General features: G+C 38.5%; 1 protein-coding gene across 3 annotated transcripts in view; it reads left to right on the plus strand.

Moving 5' to 3' along the window:
- Nucleotides 1–23781, plus strand: part of NT5C2 (5'-nucleotidase, cytosolic II) — a 128891-nt gene that overhangs the window by 16383 nt on the left and 88727 nt on the right. For 2 of the 3 annotated variants that reach the window (XM_079136335.1, XM_079136328.1), the window contains exon 2: nt 5553–5677. In XM_079136335.1, coding sequence (XP_078992461.1) covers nt 5577–5677 — 101 coding nt within the window. In that variant the 5' untranslated portion in view covers nt 5553–5576. Of the gene's footprint in view, nt 1–5552; nt 5678–21866; nt 21946–23781 lie in introns of those variants that run through there. The other variant, XM_079136337.1, reaches the window with a different exon arrangement.

Raw genomic sequence — 23781 nt, forward strand, 5'->3', positions numbered from 1 at the left:
CTGTATAGAGGGAAAAGAGGGGTGGGAGGGGTGGGGGGTAGGGAAAAAATAACAGAAAGAATCAAACAACATTACCCTATGTCAATTTATGATTACACAAATGGTATGCCTTTACTCCATGTACAAACAGAGAAACAACATGTATCCCATTTGTTTACAATTAAAAAAAAAATGCAAAAAAAAAAAAGGTACTATTGCTTTGCAGGTTGGATATTTGTATTGAAACCAAGAATTATTCTAACTGTATCACCACTTTATGGAAAGAACCAAATTGTGAGCTCTTAATTTAGTATTAGTTGCTGCTTTACCTTACTGAAGCAACTGTTAAGGCTGACACTATAAAAAAGTGACAAATGTAGTGTTTACCTACTTGTTGGGCCCTTCTCTTTTTTTGGTCAGACGATAAAGCATCATTTTGAACTTTATACAGTAATCCTCCCTTATGTGTATGTGTATGTGGTATGTTCTGAGACCTTTATTGCATACCTAAAACCACAGATACTGCTGAACCCTATATATACTATATTTTTCCTATACATAACTATACAAATTTAATGCCTTCCCCTCTCCTTTTTGTAGTGCTGGAGATTGGACCCAGGGGTGCTTACCACTGTGCTATATCCCAGCCCATTTATTTATTTATTTATTTAATAAATAAATAAATAAATAAAATAAAGGGTAGTGATTGTTTGCAGCAATTTGGATATGCCCAAGAGAAGCTGGAATGCTTCCTTTAAATGAAAGGGGTAAATTCTTTTTTTTTTTTTTTTTTTTTTAGTATTCACAAAGTATCATTATATTTATTTAAATTATCCTAGGATTATAAGCAAGCCTTTACTTAATTTATGTTGAGTAGGGATATACAGGAATGTAAGGTCTTAAAAATTTTGTTTGATCAATTGATAATAGAGTACCATAGTAATAAGAAAGAATACAAATAAAAAATCTACATATATCCATTCTTCACTTTCCACTTATTGTAGTACAATTAAGAATCATACATACATGCACAAAGACAACCTATTTATAAATACACATACACTTAAATAATCCTATATATGTATGAACTATTAATTGTCCCTCATCCTGTTTTCACTTTTTTTTTTTTTTTTTTTTGTTGTGCTGGGGCTTGAACTCAGGGCCTTGTGCATGCAAGGCAAGCACTCTACCAACTGAGCTATATTCCCAGCCTGTTTTCACTTTCTTTTTTTTTTATTTTAATTTATTTTTATTGTAAACAAATGGGAAACATGTTGTTTCTGTTGTACATGGAGTAACAGCATACCATTTGCATATTCATACATTTACATAGAGTAATGATGTTTGATTCATTCCGTTATTTTTTCCTTTCCCCCTACCCCCGTTTCACTTTCTAAATGAATATGTTCTTCTAAAAATCTGATATAATACAAATTTATGTGTTAATTATGAGGGGTCCCCTAATTTCTGTTTGAGCATTATTTTTCAATGATCAGAAAGACTTCCTGAAAAAGGGGAAAAATTCTTGACAGTTTATTGGGACCATTAGTGGTCCCAAATAAGAATTACTTGAACTCAGGCATTGTGATAATGTGATAGTAGATCTGTGAACCAAAAGGCTACTAAGTGACTAATAGGCAGATAGAGAAAATGGATATAAGACAGAAGGGTCCTGTGTGCACCACCATGCCTGGCTATGTGAACTTTATGAAAAAAACAAGAGAACAAGTCAGGTACAGTGGTGCAATGTCTATAATTCCAGTGACTAAGGAGGCTTAGGCAGGAGGATCTCAGATTTAAAGCTAGCCTGGGAAATTTTGTGAGATCCTGTTTCAAAAAAAAAAAAGCCATTAGGGAATAGCTTAGGGGGCCCTGGGTCCTGGCTTCAAATCTTCAGTCCTAAAAACAAAACAAAACAAAACAAAAAAACTACCTTATATATCTGTTGTATCTATAGTATCTATATATAGATATTTGAAGGTAATATCTGTGGTAATTAATATGTAGTATACCATATATATCAAATATGCTATAGTATATCAAGTTTCATTTATAATAGTCTAGCAAATAACTTTTCTCCATTATACTTGAATAAAATTTTAATTAGAATTCTTTGCAAGTGCCAGTACTATAAACAGTGTCTGGAAATATTATTTCAAAACCATTATAGACCTAAGTTATATATCCAAAAGATTTGAAAACTGGTAGTCAAATGCATCGTATGTACCTATAAAACCAGCTCTATTCACAATGGCCAAAAGGTGGAAGTAGTTCAAATATCCATCAGTGAATGAATGGATAAACTCAAAATTGTGATATTATGCTTACAATGAAATATTGTTCAGCCTCCAAAAGGAATAAAATATCTGATACATGATACAGTGTGGATGAACCTCAGATACATTATGTCTAGGGAAAGAAGCCACTTGCAAAAGGTTATACATTTATTGTATGATTCAGTTTGTATGAAATATCCAAATGGTTAAATCCACAGAAACAGAACTTAGATTGATAGTTGGCAGGTACTAAGGGGGAGGAACTGTTATATGGGTAAGAATTTTTACTTTGGAGTTATAGAACTTTTTGAAAGTAAAGTCAATGTTCATAAAATATACTAAGTAACACTGACTTGTTCACTTTTTTGCGGGGGGGGGGGGGCGGGTAATCAGGATTTGAACCCAGGGGCACTTAACCCCTGAGCCACATCCCCAGTCTGCTTTGTATTTTATTTAGAGACAGAGTTCTGCTAAGTTGCTTGGAACCTCGCTAAATTTATCGCTGAGGCTGGCTTTGAACTTTCAATTCTCCTGCCTCAGCCTCTCAAGCTGCTGGGATTACAGGCGTGTGCCACCATGCCTGGCCTTTGTTCACTTTAAATGGTTCATTTTCTTATGTGAATTTCACCTCATTAAATTATTTTTTTTTAAATACAAACTTGTTTTATTTGAAAATTAATGTCATAAATGATTTTGGCATTTTTAAAATGGGAATTAAATTATATTTCAGATGTTTTCATAAATATTGGTAATTTAATAAAATGCTAATAAACTGGGGATGTAGCTCAGTTGTAGATACTTGCCTACCATGTTTGAAGCTCTGGATTTGATTCCCAGCACCACATAAACAAAAAAATAAAAACACCATTTACAGATAAAAACCCCCAAAATAGAGGTGAAATCTAAGACTACTGTAGGTGTCAAATTACTTAAAATGGACACTTTGCTGCCCACCCCATTCTAGATGTTTATTCTAAGATGAAATGTTTTTTCTTCTAGTCCTTAGGCTTTACTTTCAACTGAAAAATAATTTATATTAAAAAATATAAAAGCATGAAATAATTAGAAACATGTAAATTAGCATTCATTATTTAAATTTGTGCTACCATCGATTGAGGTTAGATGTTGATTAAGAGTTGCTTTTTTAACCTGTTTTCAAAACATATGTTAACCTTAGAAGATGGAAAGATCCCCCATTTTCTTGGATAGACAGAATTAATATTGTCAAAATGACCATACTACCAAAAGTGCTATACAGATTTAATGCAATTCCTATCAAAATTCCAATGACATTCTTCATAGAAATAGAAATGGCAGTCATGGAATTTCATTTGGAAAAATAAGAGACCAAGAATAGCCAAAGCAATCTTCAGTGAGATAAGTAAAGGAGGAAGCATCACAATGCCGGACCTTAAATTACCCTACAGAGCTATAGAAATAAAAACAGCATGGTAGTGGCACCAAAACAGACATGAAGACTAGTGTTACAGAATAGAAGACAGAGAGACAAACCCACATAAATACAGTGATCTCATACTAGACAAATGCACCATAAGCATACATTGGAGAAAAGAGCCTCTTCAACAAATGGTGCTGGGAAAACTGGAAATCTGTATGTAACAAAATGGAATTAGACCCCCATTTCTCACCCTGCACAAAATTCAAAGTGGATCAAGGACCTAGGATTAGGCCAGACACTTTGCACCTACTAGAAGAAAAAAGTAGACCCAACTCTCCATCATGTTGGCTTGGGAACCAATTTCTTCAACAAGGACTCCTAAAATGCAAGAAGGTAACATCAAGAATCAATAAATGGAAGCTGGGGTTTGTAGCTCATTGATAGAGTGCTTGCCTAGCATGTGTAAAGACTCTGCCATTTGATCCTTGGCACCATATATAAATAAATAAAGGTATTGTGTCCATCTATAACTAAATATATTTTTAAAGACTTAATAAATGGGATGGTATCAAACTAAAAAGCTTCACAGCAAAGGAAAATATCAAGACGTAAGACAAAGCCTATAGAATGGGAGAAAATGTTTGCCATTTGCACCTCAGAGCATTAATCTCCAGGATATATACAAGAACAAAAAAAAAAAAAAAAAAAAAAAAAACCACCAAAAAAGCCAGACAACCCAGTCAACAGTGGGCAAAAGATCTAAACAAACAGACACTTCACAGAAGAGGAAATATGATCTGTCCACAAAAATATGAAAAAATGTTCAATACACTAGCAATTAGAGAAATGCAAATAAAACTGAGATTTCATCTCAACTTCACTCAGAATGGCAGTTACCAGAAATACAAGTAACAAATGTTGGCAAGGATATAGGGAAAAAGGTACACTCGTACATTGCTGGTGGGAATGCAATTGGTGCATCCACTCTGGAAAGCAGTGTGGAGATTCCTCAGAAAACTTGAAATGGAACCACCATTTGACACAAGTTATCCCACTCCTCGGCATATACCCAAAGGACCTTAAAATCAGCATACTATAGTGTGCAGCCACATCAGTGTTTATAGCAGTTCAATTCACAATAGCTAAGCTATGGAACCAACTTGAGTGTCTTTCAACAAATGAAGGGTAAAGAAAATGTGGTATATATAGAAAATGTGGTACATATACACAGGAATATTAGCCATAAAGAATGAAATTATGCATTAGCCAGTAAATGGATAAACCAATCCCCAAAAACTAAAGACCAAATTGTTCTTTCTGACATGCAAATGCTAGCACATGCTAATGGAAGTTCATTGGATTAAACAAAGGTAAATGAAGGGAAGGTAGGGGGTATGGAAATAGGAAAGACAGTATGATGAACCAGACATAACTTTCCTATGGTCATATATGAATATAGGACCAGTGTAACTCCACATTATGTATAACCCACAGGAATGGGAAATTATACTCCATGTATATATGTCAAAATACAGTCCACTCTCAGGTATAACTAAAAAGAAAAAAGTACAAATAAATTAGTTAAAATTATATATAATCACAGATTTGTGTTTTCAGTTCCTTTCTAAAATCTAGAATTATATTTAATGATTGCTGGTGGTCTTGTTTAATAATTTGAAAGTAATGTAAATGGATCTTTCTGGATAAAAATTACCATGTGAAATTATTTTCCTAAATTTACATAGATGAGAAGTATCAATATATTTCCCTATTTAGTATATTTTAATAGGTAATTTATTAGTCTGTTTGCAAGCTAGAGTTCTAATATATTTTAAAAATCAGGTATAAGTACACTGATGGCAGTCTTAAGTTACTAAATTGCTGATTTTCTTTTCTAGAATTCGGCATATAATTAAGGTAAAATGACAACCTCCTGGAGTGATCGGTTACAGAATGCAGCAGATATGCCTGCTAACATGGATAAGCATGCCCTGAAAAAGTATCGGCGAGAAGCCTACCATCGGTAAGTGTTTTTTCGGTTTAATCCTCAAAACAGCTTCATGAGGTGGGTACTCATTATCCTCATTTTAGATGATAGAATTAATGTACAAAAACAGTAATTTACCCCAAATTATATAGCTAGTTTGTGGTTCATATACAAGTCCAGACTTAGAACTGCTTTGAACTGCCATACTGCTACTTATATCTACTAACAAAAATCGTTAAAAGAAGTAGCGGCTAGAAAATTGAACTTATGTTAATGATTTTTTTTAAGTTCTGAGAATTGTATACAGGGCCTTGTATATGCTACGTAAGTACTGTACCTCTACACTATATTCCCATCCCTTTTTAAATTTTTAAAAATTTGAGACAGGATTTCTCTAAGTTGCCCAGGCTGGCCTTGAAGTTGCAGTTTTCCTGCCTCAGCCTTCTTAGTGTGGGCCACCATGCCTGGCCTTTTTTTTTTTTTTTTTTTAAGATGGGTTCTTGGTGTGTTGCCCAGGCTGCCCTTGAACTCCTGAACTCTACTGATCCTCCTGCCTCAGCTTACTTAGTATCTGGAACTACAATGTGTGTGCCTTCACATCCAGCTGAAAATTAAAAAAAAAAAAAAAAAAAAATTGGTGATGAGGTACTGGGGAGTGAATCCAGGGCAGCTCAACCACTAAGCCACACCCCCAGCTCCTTTTTGTATTTTATTTAGAGACAGAATCTCACTGAGTTACTTAGGGCCTCACTAAATTGCCGAGGCTGGCTTTGAACTTTAGATCCTCCTGCCTCAGCCTCCGGTGCTGCTGGGATTATAGGTGTGCACCACCATGCCTGGCTGAAAATGAAATTCTTAATTAGGTATGTATCATGAATTGACTATAACTTTTAGACAAATTTTTAAAATTGCATCTCCTAGGTGTTGTATATTAGATTAAATGTAAGTAATTGGGTACTAGCAGAGTTTTCTTTTTTCTTGTTTTGATTTAGGATTTTAATGTTTTCTCTAAACATTAAGTTTAAATTGTATTTCCTTTTTACTTAACTCTATATAGATTGAATTTAATGTTTGCCTCTACCTAAGTCTTAAGTAGAAGTAGCTTAAAAAAAAAAAAAAGTAAGAGTTTTGGAACTGGGTAATACATTTATGTAGCATTTGTTTTTGGGCAGAAAGTAGAAGTTTACAATTTTACTGAATTTATAGAATAGAAATATATGGGCCCAAGGTTGAGTGTGGTGGTGCATGCCTGTAATCCCAGCGACTCCAAAGGCTGAGGCAGAAGGATTGCAGATTCAAAGCCAGCTTCAGCAACTTATCAAGGTCCTAAGCAACTTAGTGAGACCCTGTCTCAAAATGAAAAATCTAAAGGGCTGGGGATGTTGCTCAATGATTAAGCACCCCTGGATTTAATCCACAGTACCAAAAAAAGAAAAGAGAGAGAGAGAAAGATCTGGGCCCTACTAGATCCACCTGTGCGTCTCACTGCAAGAAAGCCAGAATAAGAAGAGATACTGGTATATTCCAGTGGTAAAAAGTTGCATGACTCTAGAAGTCTAAAGCAACTTATAATTACTTAACTATTTTGGGATTACAGGAAAGAAGAAATAAATATTACTTTTAAATTTTACTGGAAAAGTAATTATATGTAAGTAAGTTTTTGTAAGGACACCAAAAGAAAAAAGAAATTCCGATTCCATTCTTCCCTGTGTAGAAAAGCTAGGTCAGAATTAGGTAATATTTCATTTCAAATCAATTATTAATCAGTAAGCATTAATATTTTGAAGAAAATTTATTTGGAATTGTTTTTTATTTATTTTTGGTACTGGTAATTTAACACATTGACACTTTACCACTAAGTCACATCCCAACCTTTTTTTTTTGAGGAAGAGTCTCACTAAGTTGCTTATGGCTGAGTTATTGACACTTGTCTTGAAATTGTGATTCTTCGGTCTCAGTTTCCCCAGCCACTGGGATTACAGGCATGTGCCACTATGCCTGACTTGGTATTGTTTTAAAAGTTGTTTATTAATAGTTGGTTTTAAAGTAGGCTGTTGATATTTACTTCATGGTACGTAACTTTGTAGCATTTCTCATTGTTAGGCTACTGTTATTCCTTAAACCCTGAAAAAGCAAAAACATTTCTGGTTCCTATCAAGACTCCAGATCAATGAGTGGGTATTGATTCTTTTCTGTCTGTGACATGTTGGCATATGACATGGGAATTAAAGTGAAAAACAGCATTTACGTGTATCTGTGTAAAAAAAGACATAAACATTATGTTATATAGAGGTAGTCTATATCTTTTATTCACTTATTTCCTTAGTCTTATTCTACAAAGTATACATTTGATTAGGATGTAATATTTTTATCAGTGAAAACAAGGGCTAGAATTATGCAATGAAGAGGGATCACCTAGTAAACATCCTAATTGTATTTAAGGTGCCATAACCTGGATGCTTTTCTGACTCATTTAGAATGATATTTCCTGAAGGTTTTAGTTGGCCTCTCCACCCTGCATTCTTCACATAGTAGGGTGCAATATGAAACAGTAGGAATAATAGGAAAAGCATCTTCAATTGAAGTTTTTGTAAAATATAGAATTGGGTTCTATTATGATAATCTATTTTTAATTCTTAAAATATTCTTAGTTATGTATTTTTTTAATTTTGTGGTACTGGGGATAAAACTCCAGGGTTTTTTTTTTTTTTTACCTCTGAGATACTTCCCCAGCTCTTTTTTATTTATTTTTTGAGAGAAGTTTTCCCAAGTTGCCCAGGCTGATCTCAAACTCAGAATTCTCCCAGTTTGCATGAGATTACAGATGTGCACTAGTGTGCCTTGCTTTATTTTTTTAAATTGATAAAAATGATATGTATTTATGGCTTAAAACATGATTTTAAAAATGTGTATACTCTGAAATGACTAAATAAAGCTAATTAACATGTATTACTTCACATATTTACCAATTTTGTGTGTGTGGTGAGAACACTTAAAATCTACCCTCTTAGCAATTTTCAGGTATATAATACTTATTTTTTTTTTTTAAGATTTTTTGTTTTTAGTTGTAAAAGGACATAATACCTTTATTTTATTTGTTTATGTGATGCTAAGGATCAAACCAGTACCTCATGCATTCGAGGCAAGCACTCTACCACTGAGCTACAACCCCAGCCCTGTAATACTTATTGTTGACTATAGTCACCTTTTTTGTACAGTATAGATCTCAGACTTATTCCTTGTAACAGTATTTATTTTATTAAAAATTTTAAATAGAAGTAATTTAGAAGAAATTTATTTTAGTTTTATAGTTAAGTCAATTTGTATTCTATTTCTAAGACCTTTTATTAAAGACAATTATTCGAGTTGGTAACTTGCCACTGATTAAATTAGCCAGTCCGTGATGATATCATAAACTGTACATTGGATGTGATAGTTTAGAATTTTCTTTTAGAAGCAGCTAAATTCTTAAATATAACAGCTTTTTCTTGCTTAATATTAGTCTTCTAAATTTCAATATGGAAATGATAGTTGTGTGTCATTATTAAGAAACTAACCTTCAGAATGTATGACTGTTGTTCCTCTTTCATTTCCTTATTATGGATGTTCAGTTTTCTGGACTGAGGATAATTATCAGGCCAAACCCTTCATTGGAATATGTTTTGCTATATAGTCAGAAGATAGTGAGCTGCTTAGATGTTACGGTCACCTAAAGGAGGCAGGTTAGAAAATTATTTCTTCTAGTTCCTTTATGAACATCTAGAAGCTGGTAGTGGTTAATACAGATCAGAATTTGTATTTACCAATCCAAGAATGGAAAAAATAGATTTTTCATCAGCTCTTCACATTGACTGTGCCCTTGATGCTGAAGTCAGGTATTTGATTTTTACCTTTTTAAAGTTCTATTTATAGTACAGCCTGCTTTCTGATAGACAGTGAACTGACTTTTTTCTTAATGAACATAGCTTATGAATTCAGCAGTGGTTTTTGTCATGTTGAATTGAAATTTGATAAGTAGACTTCTGAATTTCTTGATAACCAGTCATTTGCCTTATTTTAAAATACATTACAACCACTTTAAAGTTTTTAAGACATTTGTATATTTATGTGAAATTTGTATGTTTATCTGAATTGATTAAAATTTAGGCCTCCAACATCATACCTATCTTTATTTAAACCTGTTGAACTGTGGTTTCCTCTCAAATTTATTATATGTATTTAAGGAATAAAAATAAATTTGTTTGCATGTATAAAATAATTTTGCCTGTAGCTTGACACACTAGTAGATTTTAAAATGTTTATAATGACTTTTTTTTTAAAACCTCAGATTAATAGCATGTATCAGGTTATATGCAGACAGAAATGCCAGGTCAGAGAGATAATTGTTGATTTCTTTTTCTCATAAATACTTACAAATATCACATGAATGTTGTTCAGCTTTTTTAAAAAATTGAGTCAAAATAGTTATACATATTTTGGGGGGTTCATTGATAATTAGATGCATGCATATGGTATTCAGTGAAGTAGTGGGTAATTAGCATTTCCATCTCCTTAAACACTATTTCTTTGTGTTGGGAGCCTTAGAACTCTTTTTTCAAATATAGGTCTATAGACAGTTAATTATATACATATTCATACATGTAACACATATGTATGCATATACATATATGCATACACTCTATGTGGAACCCTTTCATATCAGATTAAAGCGGAGGTGTGGGGTTGAAGCAAAAGGAGAGTTGGCCCTCCTTTCATCCCTCATGCAGTATTGGGACCCAAGAGCTTTGATGAACAAAGTTTGAAAATCCTTGGCCAGGCTGGGTTTTCTTGAAGCATGTCCTGCAAAAAAGTCTCAGAAGATGCAGGGGGAAAAAAAAAGTTTCATGTTCAAATACATTTGGGAACCCCTGGATGTGCTAACTTAGTTTTAAGAATTATAATCCGTTGTTAGTATGCTAAAGGCTCTGAGAAGTTCTGAAATGAAGTATTCATTTTTAATCCATAATTTCCCTTAAAAAAAAATGATCGGGCTGGGGGTATAGCTCAGTTGGTAGAATGCTTGCCTTGCAAGCACAAGGCCCTGTGTTCAACCCCCAGTACCGGAAAAAAAAAAAAAAAAAAGATTGATGAATTGGGTTACAGTCACAATGAAATACTACAGAGCAATGAAATTAGACAATTGCTAAATATATGGTTAGGTGGAAGACACCAGACACAAAGGCATGCATATTATATAAGTCCATTTACATAAAGTTCAAAAACAGGAAAAAATGCATCTTTGGAATTGAAAGTCAGAGGAGTAATTATTCACTGGGAGTTGAAGTAGTGTGTGGGAGGAGGATGAAGCAAGTTTTGAAGCTTCTGTTTTATTTATATCTTGATTTGGGTGGTAGTTTATATGTGTGCTCACTTTGTGAAAATGACCTGTGTATTTTTCTGTATATATGCAGATTGGTGTACACATATATATTTATTTTTATAAAATTCCTCCCTTTTTTTTTCCTGACAGCACTGGATGTTGAACCCAGGGCCTTGTGCATGCTAGGAAAGCACTCTTCCTACTGAGCTACATACCCAGCTCTATTATCCTTCATTTAAAAGAAGAGGATGCTGGGTGTGGTGGCTCATGCCCGTAATTCCAGTGATTTGGGAGGTTGAGGCAGGAAGATTGCAAATTTAAAACCAGACTCAGCAATTTAGTGAGACTCTGTCTCAAAATAAAAAATAAAAAGGGCTGGGGATGTGGCTCAGGTTAAGTACCCTTGGGTTTAATTGCTGGTACCAAAATATAAAAAATAAAAGGGGAAAACAAAACATTGAATAGGCAAAAAAATGTACATGAATTTGTTTATTCAGATATAATCCTTTTTTTTCTTTTAAATCCTGCAGATTTTCTGAATCAATTTGCCTGGTTAAAAGATAACACTTTTGGAAAACTTGAAGAGTGACAGATTTCTTCTGAACCATCACTAGAGAAAGGGGAATATGGAACCAGGCAAGGACACCCTCATTTGTTGATCCCTTTAGTTCTGTATTTGTTACTGGTCTTCTTTCCTAATGCCCTGTGTATTTATTTTCCTATTGCTGCTACAACTAATGATCACAAAGTAGTGGCTTAACCAGGACAACTTTATTATGTTATAGTTCTGGAGGGCAGAAGTCTGAAATAGGTTTCAGTGGCAGGGCTGTGTTCCTTCTGGAAGCTCTGGAGAAGAAGTAGTTTTCTTGCTTTTTCCAGCTTATAGAATTGGCCTACATTTCTTGGCTCCTGGTCCCCTTCCATCCTCACAGCCAGCATTGGTTGGTCAAATCTTTCTCACCCAGTATCACTCTATATCACTCTGACACTGACTTGTCCCTCCATCTTCCTTATTTAAGGATATTTGTGATTACATTGGACCCCCTTGGAAAATTCAGGCTACTCTCCCTATTTAAGATCATCAGATTAACATAGTTAATTCCTTCTGCTGCCTTAATTCTCTTTTGCTGTGTAACATTGTCACAATTATTCCCCTTCCCATTCCTGCTAAGGGAGTAGATACAGATCCTGGCACTTAACCTATCCTCTTTCTTCCTCCCTTCCTCCCTCTTTCTTTTTTGCTTTGATACTGGGGATTGAACTCAAGGGCACTTTACCACTGAGCTACATCCCCAGCCCTTTTTATTTTGTGAGACTGGGTCTCCATAAATTGCTTGGGGCCTAAATTGCTGAAGCTGGCCTTGAACCTGTGATCCTCCTGCATCAGCCTCCCAAGCCACTGGGATTATAGGCGTGCACCATTGTGCTAAGCAACCCTCTTTCTCATTAGCATGGATTCTTTCAGATGGTTAGCATCTGAACCAAAGAATTAGTTGAGAAGAACTCATTTGGGTTTGGTGAAAATGAAAGTAATAAACTCAACCACTGGTCACTCACATGAGGTGGGACTTATTTACTTTTACCCTTGTAAAGGCAGGGGTGCTATAGGAGTCATGTAAGGGAGGACCCCCATCTTGTGGTGGGCTTTGGAAAATTATCTGAATCTTGACATTTATTGGAATTGTTCACGCCAATGAAATGCAGTCTTTGTGGGGCTAGCATCTGACATCTGAAATGGAGTTAAAAAGTGGGGGCAGGGGGTGGTGAGGATTAACAGATGGTCAATCTGAAGATGTGGGGCCATAGGGATTTATAATCCCTGATCCTGCAGCCATGAATCAATTTCTTTGGGTCAGTTGAATAATTTTTGCAGCACTCAGGAAATTGTTCAAAATGGCCCCTTGTGTTAGCAAACAAGCAAGAAGCTTGCAAAGTCAGTAGTTGCCTGGGCAGCAGGCATCAGAGGCTGGCTCTGATTGGCTGGTACCATGGCAACATTGATTGCTGTCACAAGCAGGCATGAGGTAGACAGTTAGCATTGTCAGAGAACACATGGACCACTTGCATCAGAATTACCTGGGAGTTTGTTTAAATCTGGAATTCCCAGGACACATGGCCAGGAATTCATAATTGGTAGGACTGGGCTAGGGTCTGGAATCTACTTTTTAGAAAATTCCCCAGGCAACCCTATGCCAGGTAAAGTTTGAGAACCACTGCTGAAGAAAATGGTGTGTTTCTTAAAAATCCCTTTATAACCCCTTCTTACCTCTTTGGTCTGGAACCAGAGTCATTTTCTTGTGTGCTAAGACCTAATCTTAAAAAGACAAAGCTTATGTTCTGCCTTAAGCAGAACATAATAACAAGACCCATAATAAGAAATACCCAAATTGTTCTGAGTGCTAAGGGTTTAAGTAGGCTTTTCAAGATTTCTGCAAAAGGGGTGTAGCTTAGTGGCAGAGTGCTTGCATAGCATGCAGGAGGCCCTGGATTTGATCCCTAGTACCCTGCCACCCTACCCCAAATTCTGCAAGCATGGAACTTTTTTCCAAGAACTATCAATTAGGGCTGGGGAGATAGCTCAGTCCGTAGAGTGCTTGCCTTGTAAGCAGTAAGGCCCTGGGTTCGATACCCAGCACCAAAAAAAAAAAAAAAAAAAAAAAAAAAGAACTATCAATTAGTTTGAAGAGGAGGACTTAACATTCCGGGTGGAGAAGAGCAAAGAAACTTGAAGCCATCTTACAAGCAGGAGGGGAACACCCTGGCAGAGATGAAGCCTGGTCCAGAACGGCTGTGTTGATTACTTAAGTGATTAAGATTCTTCCACACCTGTGAACTTCTTCCTGGTTTAAGCCTGTTTTAACTGGGTTTCCTGTTACTTGTGACCAAACATTTCCTAATGTCTGTGGCCACTGGTTTGTTCTGCACTCTCTTGGTTTATGCAATTTACATGTAGTAAATGTAAAAAAAGTAAAAAGCAGAGAGAAAACTTGTTTTGGGGTTGAAAGAGTCAATGGTCTGTGGGATAAAGCTGTTATGAGCAAGCTGTGTCTTCCTCCTGTATTTTCACACCTTTCAGTTCCCATGAGTGTCCACATCCAGAAAACAAATTCATTAAATTAACTTTTATTTGCATTTCTTGTCTCAAAAATAATTGTTTAGCTTCCTCTTAGGGAGACAATTGTTTATTGAGGTCATGTGGAATGCCAAGATGGGAAAATTAAATCAATTAGGGAGTGCTTTCACTGACTAATAGTAGAAAGTCTAGACCTAACCATACTAATCATAGAATTGTCTTTTTTTTTTTTTTTTTTTTAATTTGGTACTGGGAATTGAACAAAGGGGTGTCACCCCGAGCCACATCCCAGCTCTTTTTATTTTTCTTATATAATATCTTTATTTATTTATTTTTAATGTGTTGAGGATCAAACCCAGTGCCTCATTGTGCTAGGCAAGCGCTCTACCACTGAACTACAGCCTCAGCCCTTTATTTTTTTATTTTGAGACAGGGTCTTGCTAAATTGCTCAGGGCCTCACTAAATTGCTGAAGCTGGCTTTAAACTTGCAATCCTCCTGCCTCTGCATCCAGAGCAGCTGGGATTACATGGTGTAGAACTGGCTTTCTGAATTCACAAGTAATGCTCTTTCTCATTCTGGTATTTGTATGCTTCAGACTTTAGTACTGGTATGGGTGCTGCTTAACCTAAATGGGTGCAATACCCAGGCAGGCTGAGCTCTTGTAGAGGAAGGCTGTTGGTTCTGGCTGTGCAGTAAAAAGGTGTTCTGCTTTAAGTTCAACAACTATTTATTTATTTATGGTACTAGGGATTGAACCCAAACATGCTCAGCCATTGAACTACATTCCCAGTCCTTTTTATTTTTTATTTTGGGACAAAGTCTTGATAATTGTTGAGTGTCTCACTAAATTGCTGAGGCTGGCCTTGAATTTGTGATCTTCCTGCCTCAGCCTCCAGAGGTGCTGGGATTACAGCCATGTGCCACTGCACCTGGTTTACTTATCACTTATTTAGATGGATATTTAGGGGCTAAGGCTGAACGGCTGGTGATATATCAGTTCTCCCTGGAAACAAATTGTACTATTTTCTCGCTCAGGTCCCTGCTTCAAGAGATGACTGATGACTTCACGGGATAGAGACAGGAATGTAAGAATGATAGCCCCGGTTTGCTTTCCTATTTTTTAAAAATAATTTAAGTACAGTATTGTGCTGGGGGGGGGGTAGCTCAGTGGTAGAACACTTGTCTACCATATATGAGACCCTGGGTTTGATCCCCTGTACTGCAAAGAACAAAAGAGTATAGCACTGTAAAAAGCATTAAAATAAAATCTGCTCCCAAGTCCATCATGCATTCATTTAGTTATTAATTGCTTTAAAAATATACATGGAATTCTCAATGTTCAAGACCCTGGCTATGAGTTGTACCCCTGTCAGTGGACAAGATGGACATTGTCCCTGCACTCATAGAATTTACAGCTGGGATTGAGAAGAGAGATATTAGAAGGAAGATATGAAAGACATATCACACAAATTCTTATTTCACTGCAACTGTTTTAAGTTAGGGGAGGAAAAGGATGGCATAGGCAATATTAAAAAAAAGTAATGGGCAGGGAAGATTTCTGTGATATTGGGTGTGGAATTAGGGAAGGCTTCTCTGAGTAACATTTGAGTTCAGGGCTTCAAGATGAACAGGAGCAAACATGTGAAAAGAGCTTTTCAGATTGAACCCAGGGCCTTGTGCTTGCAGGCAAACACTCTACCAACTGAGCTATCTCCCCAGCCCTTGATTCGTTTTTTGAAAGTTAAAAAAAATTCTTTTAGTAAAATATATATAACAAAATTTTCCATTTTAAAGTTATGATTCCGTGGTACTAATTACATTCACAACGTTGTGCAACCACCACCACTATTTCCAAAATGTTTTTGTCATTCTAATAGAAACTCTGAACAATTAAGCAATAACTCCCCATGCTTCTTACCCTTGGTCCTGGTAACCTCTAATCTACTTTTTGTGTCTATGAATTTGCCTATTCTAGCTATTTTCATGTAAGTGGAATCATACAATATTAGTCCTTTTGTGTCTACTTTTTTTCACTTTGTGTAATGTTTTCATGGTCCAACCAAGTGTCAAAATGTATTCCTTTTATCATCCAAAATGTAGCATATATCAGAATTTCATTCCTTTACCGTTGAAAAATCTTCCATATCTGGGGGCTGGGAATATAGCTCTCGCCTAGGAAAAACAAAAGGACAAATCTGAACTGAGTCTGATCCTTGCCACTCCTCTGCTGTGCCCCCTTGAGTTACTCTCCCTTGCGTTTATGGCAAGGCTTTGGCTCATTAACATGGACTGCAGCACATGCCAGGTGTGGCCCTGCCTTCACTGGGACTGATCTTTGCCTCTTTTCGCCTTCTCTCTCTGATCATCCTCACATACACAAGCCTCTCCCCTGTTTTAGGGCCTTTGAATTCACTCCTCTAAATAAGCCCTCTTCTCACTTTTTTACTTAGTCCTACTCATCCATCTGGTTTCAGTTGATATACAGTTCCTTAGGGCAATGTTCCTGACCTTTCTACCCCCAACTCTAGCCCCTATTTTTTTTCTCCATTGTAGCATCTTCTACTTTTTTGTATAGCACTTATCAAATGATTACTGGTCTGTATAAAGTTAACCTTCCAAGTAGTCAGCAAACCCCCAGAGGCCAGAAACTCATATCTGGTTGTTCAGTGTTAGGCACAGAGCCAGCCGAACTCAATGCATATTTTTAAAGAGAAATTTCTGCCAAGCAGCAGAAAAGCTGCTAAGTGACCTGTGAATGGGGTGTGGATTCTGGATGACTCAGAGTTTACAGTAGTTTGAGTAAAACAGTGTTGATCAGATGGATAGGACAGCCATGTGGGTACATGGGCAGGAAATTCGGTGAAGAGGCCATCCAAGGCCACAGTGAAGTAGTTTCTTTCATCAAGCAGTGCCTAGGCCTTCAGGAATATCCGGTTAGAGACCCTAAGCAGATCTCCCATGATTTCTCAGCCTCCTAGCATTCTGTTGGAAGAGTGTTTCAGAAATTGGCATGGCTTGTCTTATCTCAGAAAGTCATGAGAACTAATGTCTTGACTTTTTGCTTTTTTTTTTTTTTTGCATTGAAATAATTTTTAGTTACAATAGCAATACATGGTTAAATTTATCTTCTACAATGTTAAAACTAAAGCAGATACTCCCAATTCTGGTCCTTTACCTCTATCCTTAGGGTTAACCTCTGTTATGTGTTTGGCATGTAGCTTTACAGATCTGTTTCTTTTGTTGTTGTTGTTGTTTTTTTTTTTTTTTTTTTTTTGGTACAGGGGATTGAACCCAATGGCGCTTAACCACTGAGCCACATCCCCAGCCCTTTTTTTGTATTGTATTTAGAGACAGAGTCTCGCTGAGTTACTTAGGGTGGCTTTGAACTCACAATCCTCCTGAATCAGCTTCACGAGCCACTGGGGTTACAGGTGTGTGCTGACTGCACCCTGCCAGATCTGTTTTAAAAAATCTTATAAACCTAATGTGATGATAGGAAATAATAGTAATATTTATGTCCGCATTTCGATTTCATTTTTTTGCTTTTGAAATAATTTTGGATTTACAGAAGAGTTGCAAGATAGGACAGAAAGTTTCAGCATACCTTGCATGCAGCCTCTCCTAACGTTAACAATTTACATAATCCGCGGCTCAATGACAGAAGCTGAGAAATTAACATTGCTACAATACTATTAACTAAGCTAAACTAGACTATTCCAACTTTAACAGTTTTCTCACTAATGTTCTTTTTCTGTTCCAGGATCCCAGGATACCATATTGCATTTAGTTGTCAGGTCTCCTTCATCTCTTCATATTTGTTAGTAGGAAGAATCCAAGACAGTTTCTTAGTCTTTCCTTGGTTTCACAATCTTGACACTTTTGAAGAGTATAGGTCAGGTATTTTGTAGAATATTTTGTCAATTTGGATTTGTCTGATTTTTTTTCTTTCTTTTTTAAATTATACCTCATGTAGGATTTACTTCAAGTATGCAATATAGATGTTTTGGGGCTGGGGAGAGAGCTCAGTTGGTGGAGTGCGTGCCTTGCAAGCACAAGGCCCTGAGTTCAAATCCCCAGCACCGCCAAAAAAAAAAAAAAAAAGAAAAAAAAATCTCAATATCGATGTTTTAGGTAATTGTTTTTTTTGTTTGTTTGTTTTTTTTTTTGCGGTGCTGGGGATTGAACCCAGGGCCTTGTGCAGTGCTGGGGATTAAACCCAGGGCTTTGTGCTTGAGAGGCAAGCACTCTACCACTGAGTTATCTCCCCAGCCCTCATAATTGTTTTTTGACACGGGTATTGAATCCTGGGGCGCTTAACCACTGAGCTGCATCCCCAGCCCTTTTTATGTTTTATTTTGACATAAGGTTTCACTAAGTTGCTTAGGATCTTGCTAAATTGCTGAGGCTGGCTTTGAACTCATGATTCTCCCTGCCTCAACCTCCTGAGCCTCTGTTTTTATGTAAGTTTTATTGGTGCATTATAATTATACACAATAGTGACTTTCATTGTTACATATGTATGCATGTCACATAAATTTGGTCAATGTTCAATTGTTTCATAGTTTTTTCTTTTTTTTTATTAAAATCTTTATTTTTACAGACTGCATTTTGATTCATTGTACACAAATGGAGAACAACTTTTCATTTCCATGGTTGTACATAATGTAGATTCACACCATTCATGTAATCATACATATACGTAGGGTAATACTGGCTGTTTCGTTCTACTGTCTTTTTGTCCTCCACCCCCTTCCATCCCATTTTCCTCTACACCATCCAAAGTTCCTTCATTCTTCTGATAGTTTTTTCTTGATAAGCTTGAAAATTTATATTTGGGGGAAGGATTTAAAAATATATATGATATTATATGCCATATGTAGCAATACTATATGTATTCTTCTGTAACTTGCTATTTTCATTCATAATATAAAATTGAAATTTTCTTTGTTGATACATATAGATTGAGGTCAATTAAGTTCTCTACAGAATTCCATTATATGAGTATTCTCCATTTCATTAGCCATTCTGCTGTTGGTGGGCACTGAGAATGATTTCCAAATTTTCTTCCTTGATTGTCCTATACACATCTCTATGTGCACATGGAATTATGGTAGATAACCAGTGGTAGGTAGCATTGCTGACTTAGCAGGTATTCCATTGCCCTCTGAAGTGGCTGTGCCAGTTTATATGCTTTGATGTTACAAAGTTTGAAAATTGTTGCCAGTGTCAATTTTATTTATAATTTCTATGATTATTAGTGAGATTGAGCATCTTTGTGTGTGTGTGTGTGTGTGTGTGTGTGTGTGGTGTGTTTGGCAGTTCATATTTCCTTTTCTGTGAACTATTAATATACTTGACTCACTTTTCTGCTGTTTTTTTTTTCTTATATTCCAGACACAAAGGGTTTGTCTGTTTTATGTACTGCAAATGTTTTCTGCTAGTCTGTTATCTTTTAATTTTGTTTCCAATTTTTCAATTTATTTCATCTCTTTTTTGTGTGTGTGTGTGTGTGTGTGTGTGCTGGGGATTCAAGCTAGGTCTTCACACATGCCAGGCAAGTGCCCTACTCATCTCTCTGATTTTTTAAAAAAAAAAATTTTTCTGAAAATTTTCAGGAACAGAGTTCTTGATTATAAAAATAACACAGTGTAAAAGATTAAAGAAGAAAACAAGAAGAAAACATCTCAAGTCTTTTTTTTTTGTACCACGGATTAAACCCAGGGGCATTTAACCATTAAGCCACATTCCCAGCTTTTTTTTTTTTTTTTTTTGGTTGTTGATGGACCTTCATTTTATTTATCTATATGCGGTGCTGAGAATCAAACCCAGTGCCTCACACATGCTAGGCAAGCACTCCACCACTGAGCCACATCCCCAGCCCCCTCCTAGCCTTTTTAAAAGCATTTTTAAAAATTATGAGACAGGATCTTCCCAAGTTGCTTAGAGCCTCTCTAAGTTTTGGTGGCTGCTTTGAACTTGTGATCTCTTGCCTCAACCTCCTGAGCTGCTGGATTACAGGTGTGCACTACTGTGCCAGCTCAAGTCTTATCACTGTGAGAAAACCATTGTTAAAATATCCTGCTCATATTTTCTTCTAGTCTTTTGTGTGTGTTCACATTTTTTTTTATAGTTGCAATCATACTCCATATATGTGTGTGCATGAGCAAATTCAATCAGTACCAGTCTTTTTTAAAAAAAACCTTTTAGTTGTAAATGGACACACTATCTTTTTATGTGTTTATTTAATTATTATTATTATTATTATTATTTTTTTTTTGTGGTGCTGGGGATTGAACCCAGGGCCTTGAGCATATGAGGCAAGCACTCTACCAACTGAGCTACATCCCCAGCCCCTGTGCTTATTTTTATGTGGCGCTGTGATAGAACCCAGTGCCTCACACATGTGAGGCAAGTGCTTTACCACTGAGCTACAGACCCAGTCCAGTACCACCAGTCTTTAGACACAAACCCTGGCCTTTTAAAAAGACTTTTAAACTTGGTTTAAAGATGGTGTTAAGCTAACTTCCATCTTCCCCATTCCCTTTTCTCCCATATCCTGAAAAATCTAGTAGGCAAGAGGCCAAAGTCCCTGACCTGAACTGAATGAAGTTGGCTCAAAAACAAGGAGGAGATAGAAATGCTGGAGTAAAGTACTTATTAGAAAGACTTGCGGGGGCCGGGGCTACAGCTCAGTTGGTAGAGTGCTTGCCTTGGGTTCAATCCCCAGCACCGCAAAAAAAAAAAAAAAAAAAAAAAAAGAAAGACTTGGAAGGCTGGGTGTAGTGATGCATGCCTGTAATCTCAGCTACTCAGGAGCCTGGAGGCAGGGGAAGTGAAAGTTTGAGGCCAGCCTGGGAACTTATCAAGACCCCGTCTCAAAATAAAATATAAAAAGGGCTGGGAGTGTAACTCAGTGGTAAAACATCCCTGGGTTCAATTCCCAGTACCAAAACAACAACAACAACAAAACTTGGAGGTTTAAGTTGACTGAAAGTTATTTTTCCCCACCAAAAAAAGAAGTGAAGACCTCGGACACAAAGTCCAAGAGAAACACTACTCACAATAGACCGAATTAAAGGACTGCAGTGTTCTGAAAGGGTCTTCTTGCCTGTGGCAAGGTGGTGGTGCTGGGATGTCAATATATAACAACTACCATTCATTGAATGCTTACTATGTGCCAGAAGGTTTCACCTATATTATTTAATCCTGTCAATAATGCTAACTGTCCCTGCATACAGATGAGGGCACTGGATGTAGTGAGGTATCTTACTCAAGGTCATACAGTTTGTAGGTGGTGAAACTGGGTTTGGATCAGTTCTGATAAATTCCAAAAGCCGGTGTTTTTTAGTCATCAAGGGGATTCAAACGTGCTACAGGGGTATGACCAGAGGAGCCTTCAGGCTCATTCGAGTAAAAGGTACTGTGACTGGGAAGAAGGACGCTCTTTCCCTCTAAGGGAAAGCCTCGTGGGAGAGGAGGCGAGATGCCCACAGTAGAGAGAGTAGCCCGGGCCCTGCAGAGGGACGGGGATAGAATACCAAGGGATGGGGACCTATAGGAGACAGAAGGGTAGTCAACCTGCGTCACCCCACAGCTGGGCAACAACCAGTATTCTGTCGTTTGAAGATCCCCAGAGGCGCGTGAGCGGCAAACCACTGGCCAGATCGCGGCTCGCGTCCGGCGTCCAGTAGCAAGGCCAGGGAGCGTCGCCAACGCTGGGTTCTGCGGCGGAGTCGGGGGACGGAATAGCGCTCCGGTCCCTGGCCGGGCGCGAGCTGGGGGCGGTGCTGGGGCGGCGGGGGCGGGGAGGGCGCGCGCCAAGGCGGCTGCGGCAGTTGCGCGCTGGGATTGCAGCCGTGCGGCGGGGCCGGTGAGTGCCGCGGGAGCCGCGGGCGGGAGGGGAAGGAGCGGGCGGGCAGGCGAGGGAGGGAGGGAAGGAAAGAGGGTGCGCGGTCGAGCACGCGACCCCCGGGGCAGGGGCCGCCGCCTGCCACTGTTTCCAGCTGCGGCGGCCCCTTCAGACCCCTCCTCAGGCCGAGCCCCTGCCCCGCGCGCCCGCGGAGCCCGCGCCGGGGTCCCTGCACGCCCCCTGCCCAGGCCGCTCCCGCCCCCGCCCCACCGCAGCCCCTTCCCGGGTGCCGCGGCGACGCCCCCGGCCCACGTCACGCTCGCGCCATTGTTTCCCGACGTCGTCTCGCTAGGACCCCGCCTCGCCTTGGCTGCGTTTCGTCCCCACTTTGGCACGCTAGAGGCAGTCCCGGTCCCGCTTCGGGAGACACCCTCTACCCGCTCTGCCTGTTTTTTCCGGCCGACGCGGGCGCCCCCGAGGCCAGCCCTTCCGCCCCTCCCACGCCCCCTCGGCCGCCCGGGAGGACCTGGCGGGCCCCGCGGTGGGCTGCAGCTTGGCAGCGTCTTAGCGAGAGCCTGAGACGCTGCCAACTTGATGGCCCACACGCCGGTTTTGTCGTGTGCCGCACTTCCTGGAAAGCTCACCTCGGGTTGTAAGCCGCCTCAGAAAGACGTGCTCGTTCTCCCGGACGGCTCCCAGTCGCGGGGTCCGCCGCCGGGGGCCGCCGGTGCCTTTCCTTTTGCCCGGATCCCCGACGCCGGGGAGAGGGCGGGCGAGAGGCGGATGTGAGGCTCGTTGTAAGAATTATGATTTGGGGGGTCGTCTTTGGGAGGCCGCAGCTTTTAAAAGCTGTGGGTAGAGCTTGGTGTGGGATTTGTTTTCCGGTGCGTTCAGTTTTACGGCCGTTATGTGTGAGGGCTGTGCCCCGAAGTGCGGTGCTCTGAAATGACTAGTCACCATTCCAGCGTTGTGGGGTGCGCGCGCACCCGGATGCGGGCAGATTTCCCATATTTGTCTCCTAACATCGATAGACTCTACATTTTTTCCTCTTAAGGATGCACACTCTGCTCACCGGGATGTGAAGGGGAGAATATTGAAACATTGCCATTTGCCAAAAAGACTTAATCAGTGTAGGGCAGGCTTCAGGTCTTTCAAATATTTACCCTGGTACTTCTCAATAGTGATTAACTGTTTATCCAGACGAAGACATCCAGACTTGAAAAGGTTAAGTTCAAGAAGACATAACTAGTTATTAAAATTAGAACTGCACATGCTGTGTCGATACTAGCAGACGTACTATTTAAAAAATTTTTAGATGTTGATAGACCTTTATTCATTTATATGTGGTGCTGAGAATCAAACCCAGTGCCTCACAACCCCATCCCCAGACATAATCTTCCTTAAGTGCCTTTCTTTTACACTATAAACCAGTACATTTCAGCAGCATAGGTTGCTGCCTTACTCTATATAACCTAGAATTTAGGTTTTAGAATTTAGTGACCAACTAATCTTCAAAATAAGGGGACCAAAGGTGTTCTGCTAGATTCCATTCAGTTCCAAGATTGAATGACAGTTCATGAAAACCGGTCAATTACAAGTTTCCAGAAGTTTACACTTGCCAGAAGACTTAAAATAGGTATTTACTTATAGTACCTACTAGCCTTTAGTAGAAGATACTAGATCTTCCTAAAAAAGCCAGATTAGCTTGTTGCGATGGTTGAGGCCTGAATTCCAGCGACTTGGAAGGCTGAGGCAGGAGGATCCTAAATTCCATGCCTTGGCAATTTAGTCTCAAAAAAAAAAGGGCTTGGGGTTGTAGCCTCAGGGGTAGAACGCTCCAGGGTTCAAGCCTCAGTT

The sequence above is a fragment of the Sciurus vulgaris genome (assembly GCF_902686455.1).
Source record: "Sciurus vulgaris genome assembly, chromosome: 4".
Classification (NCBI taxonomy): Eukaryota; Metazoa; Chordata; class Mammalia; order Rodentia; family Sciuridae; genus Sciurus; species Sciurus vulgaris.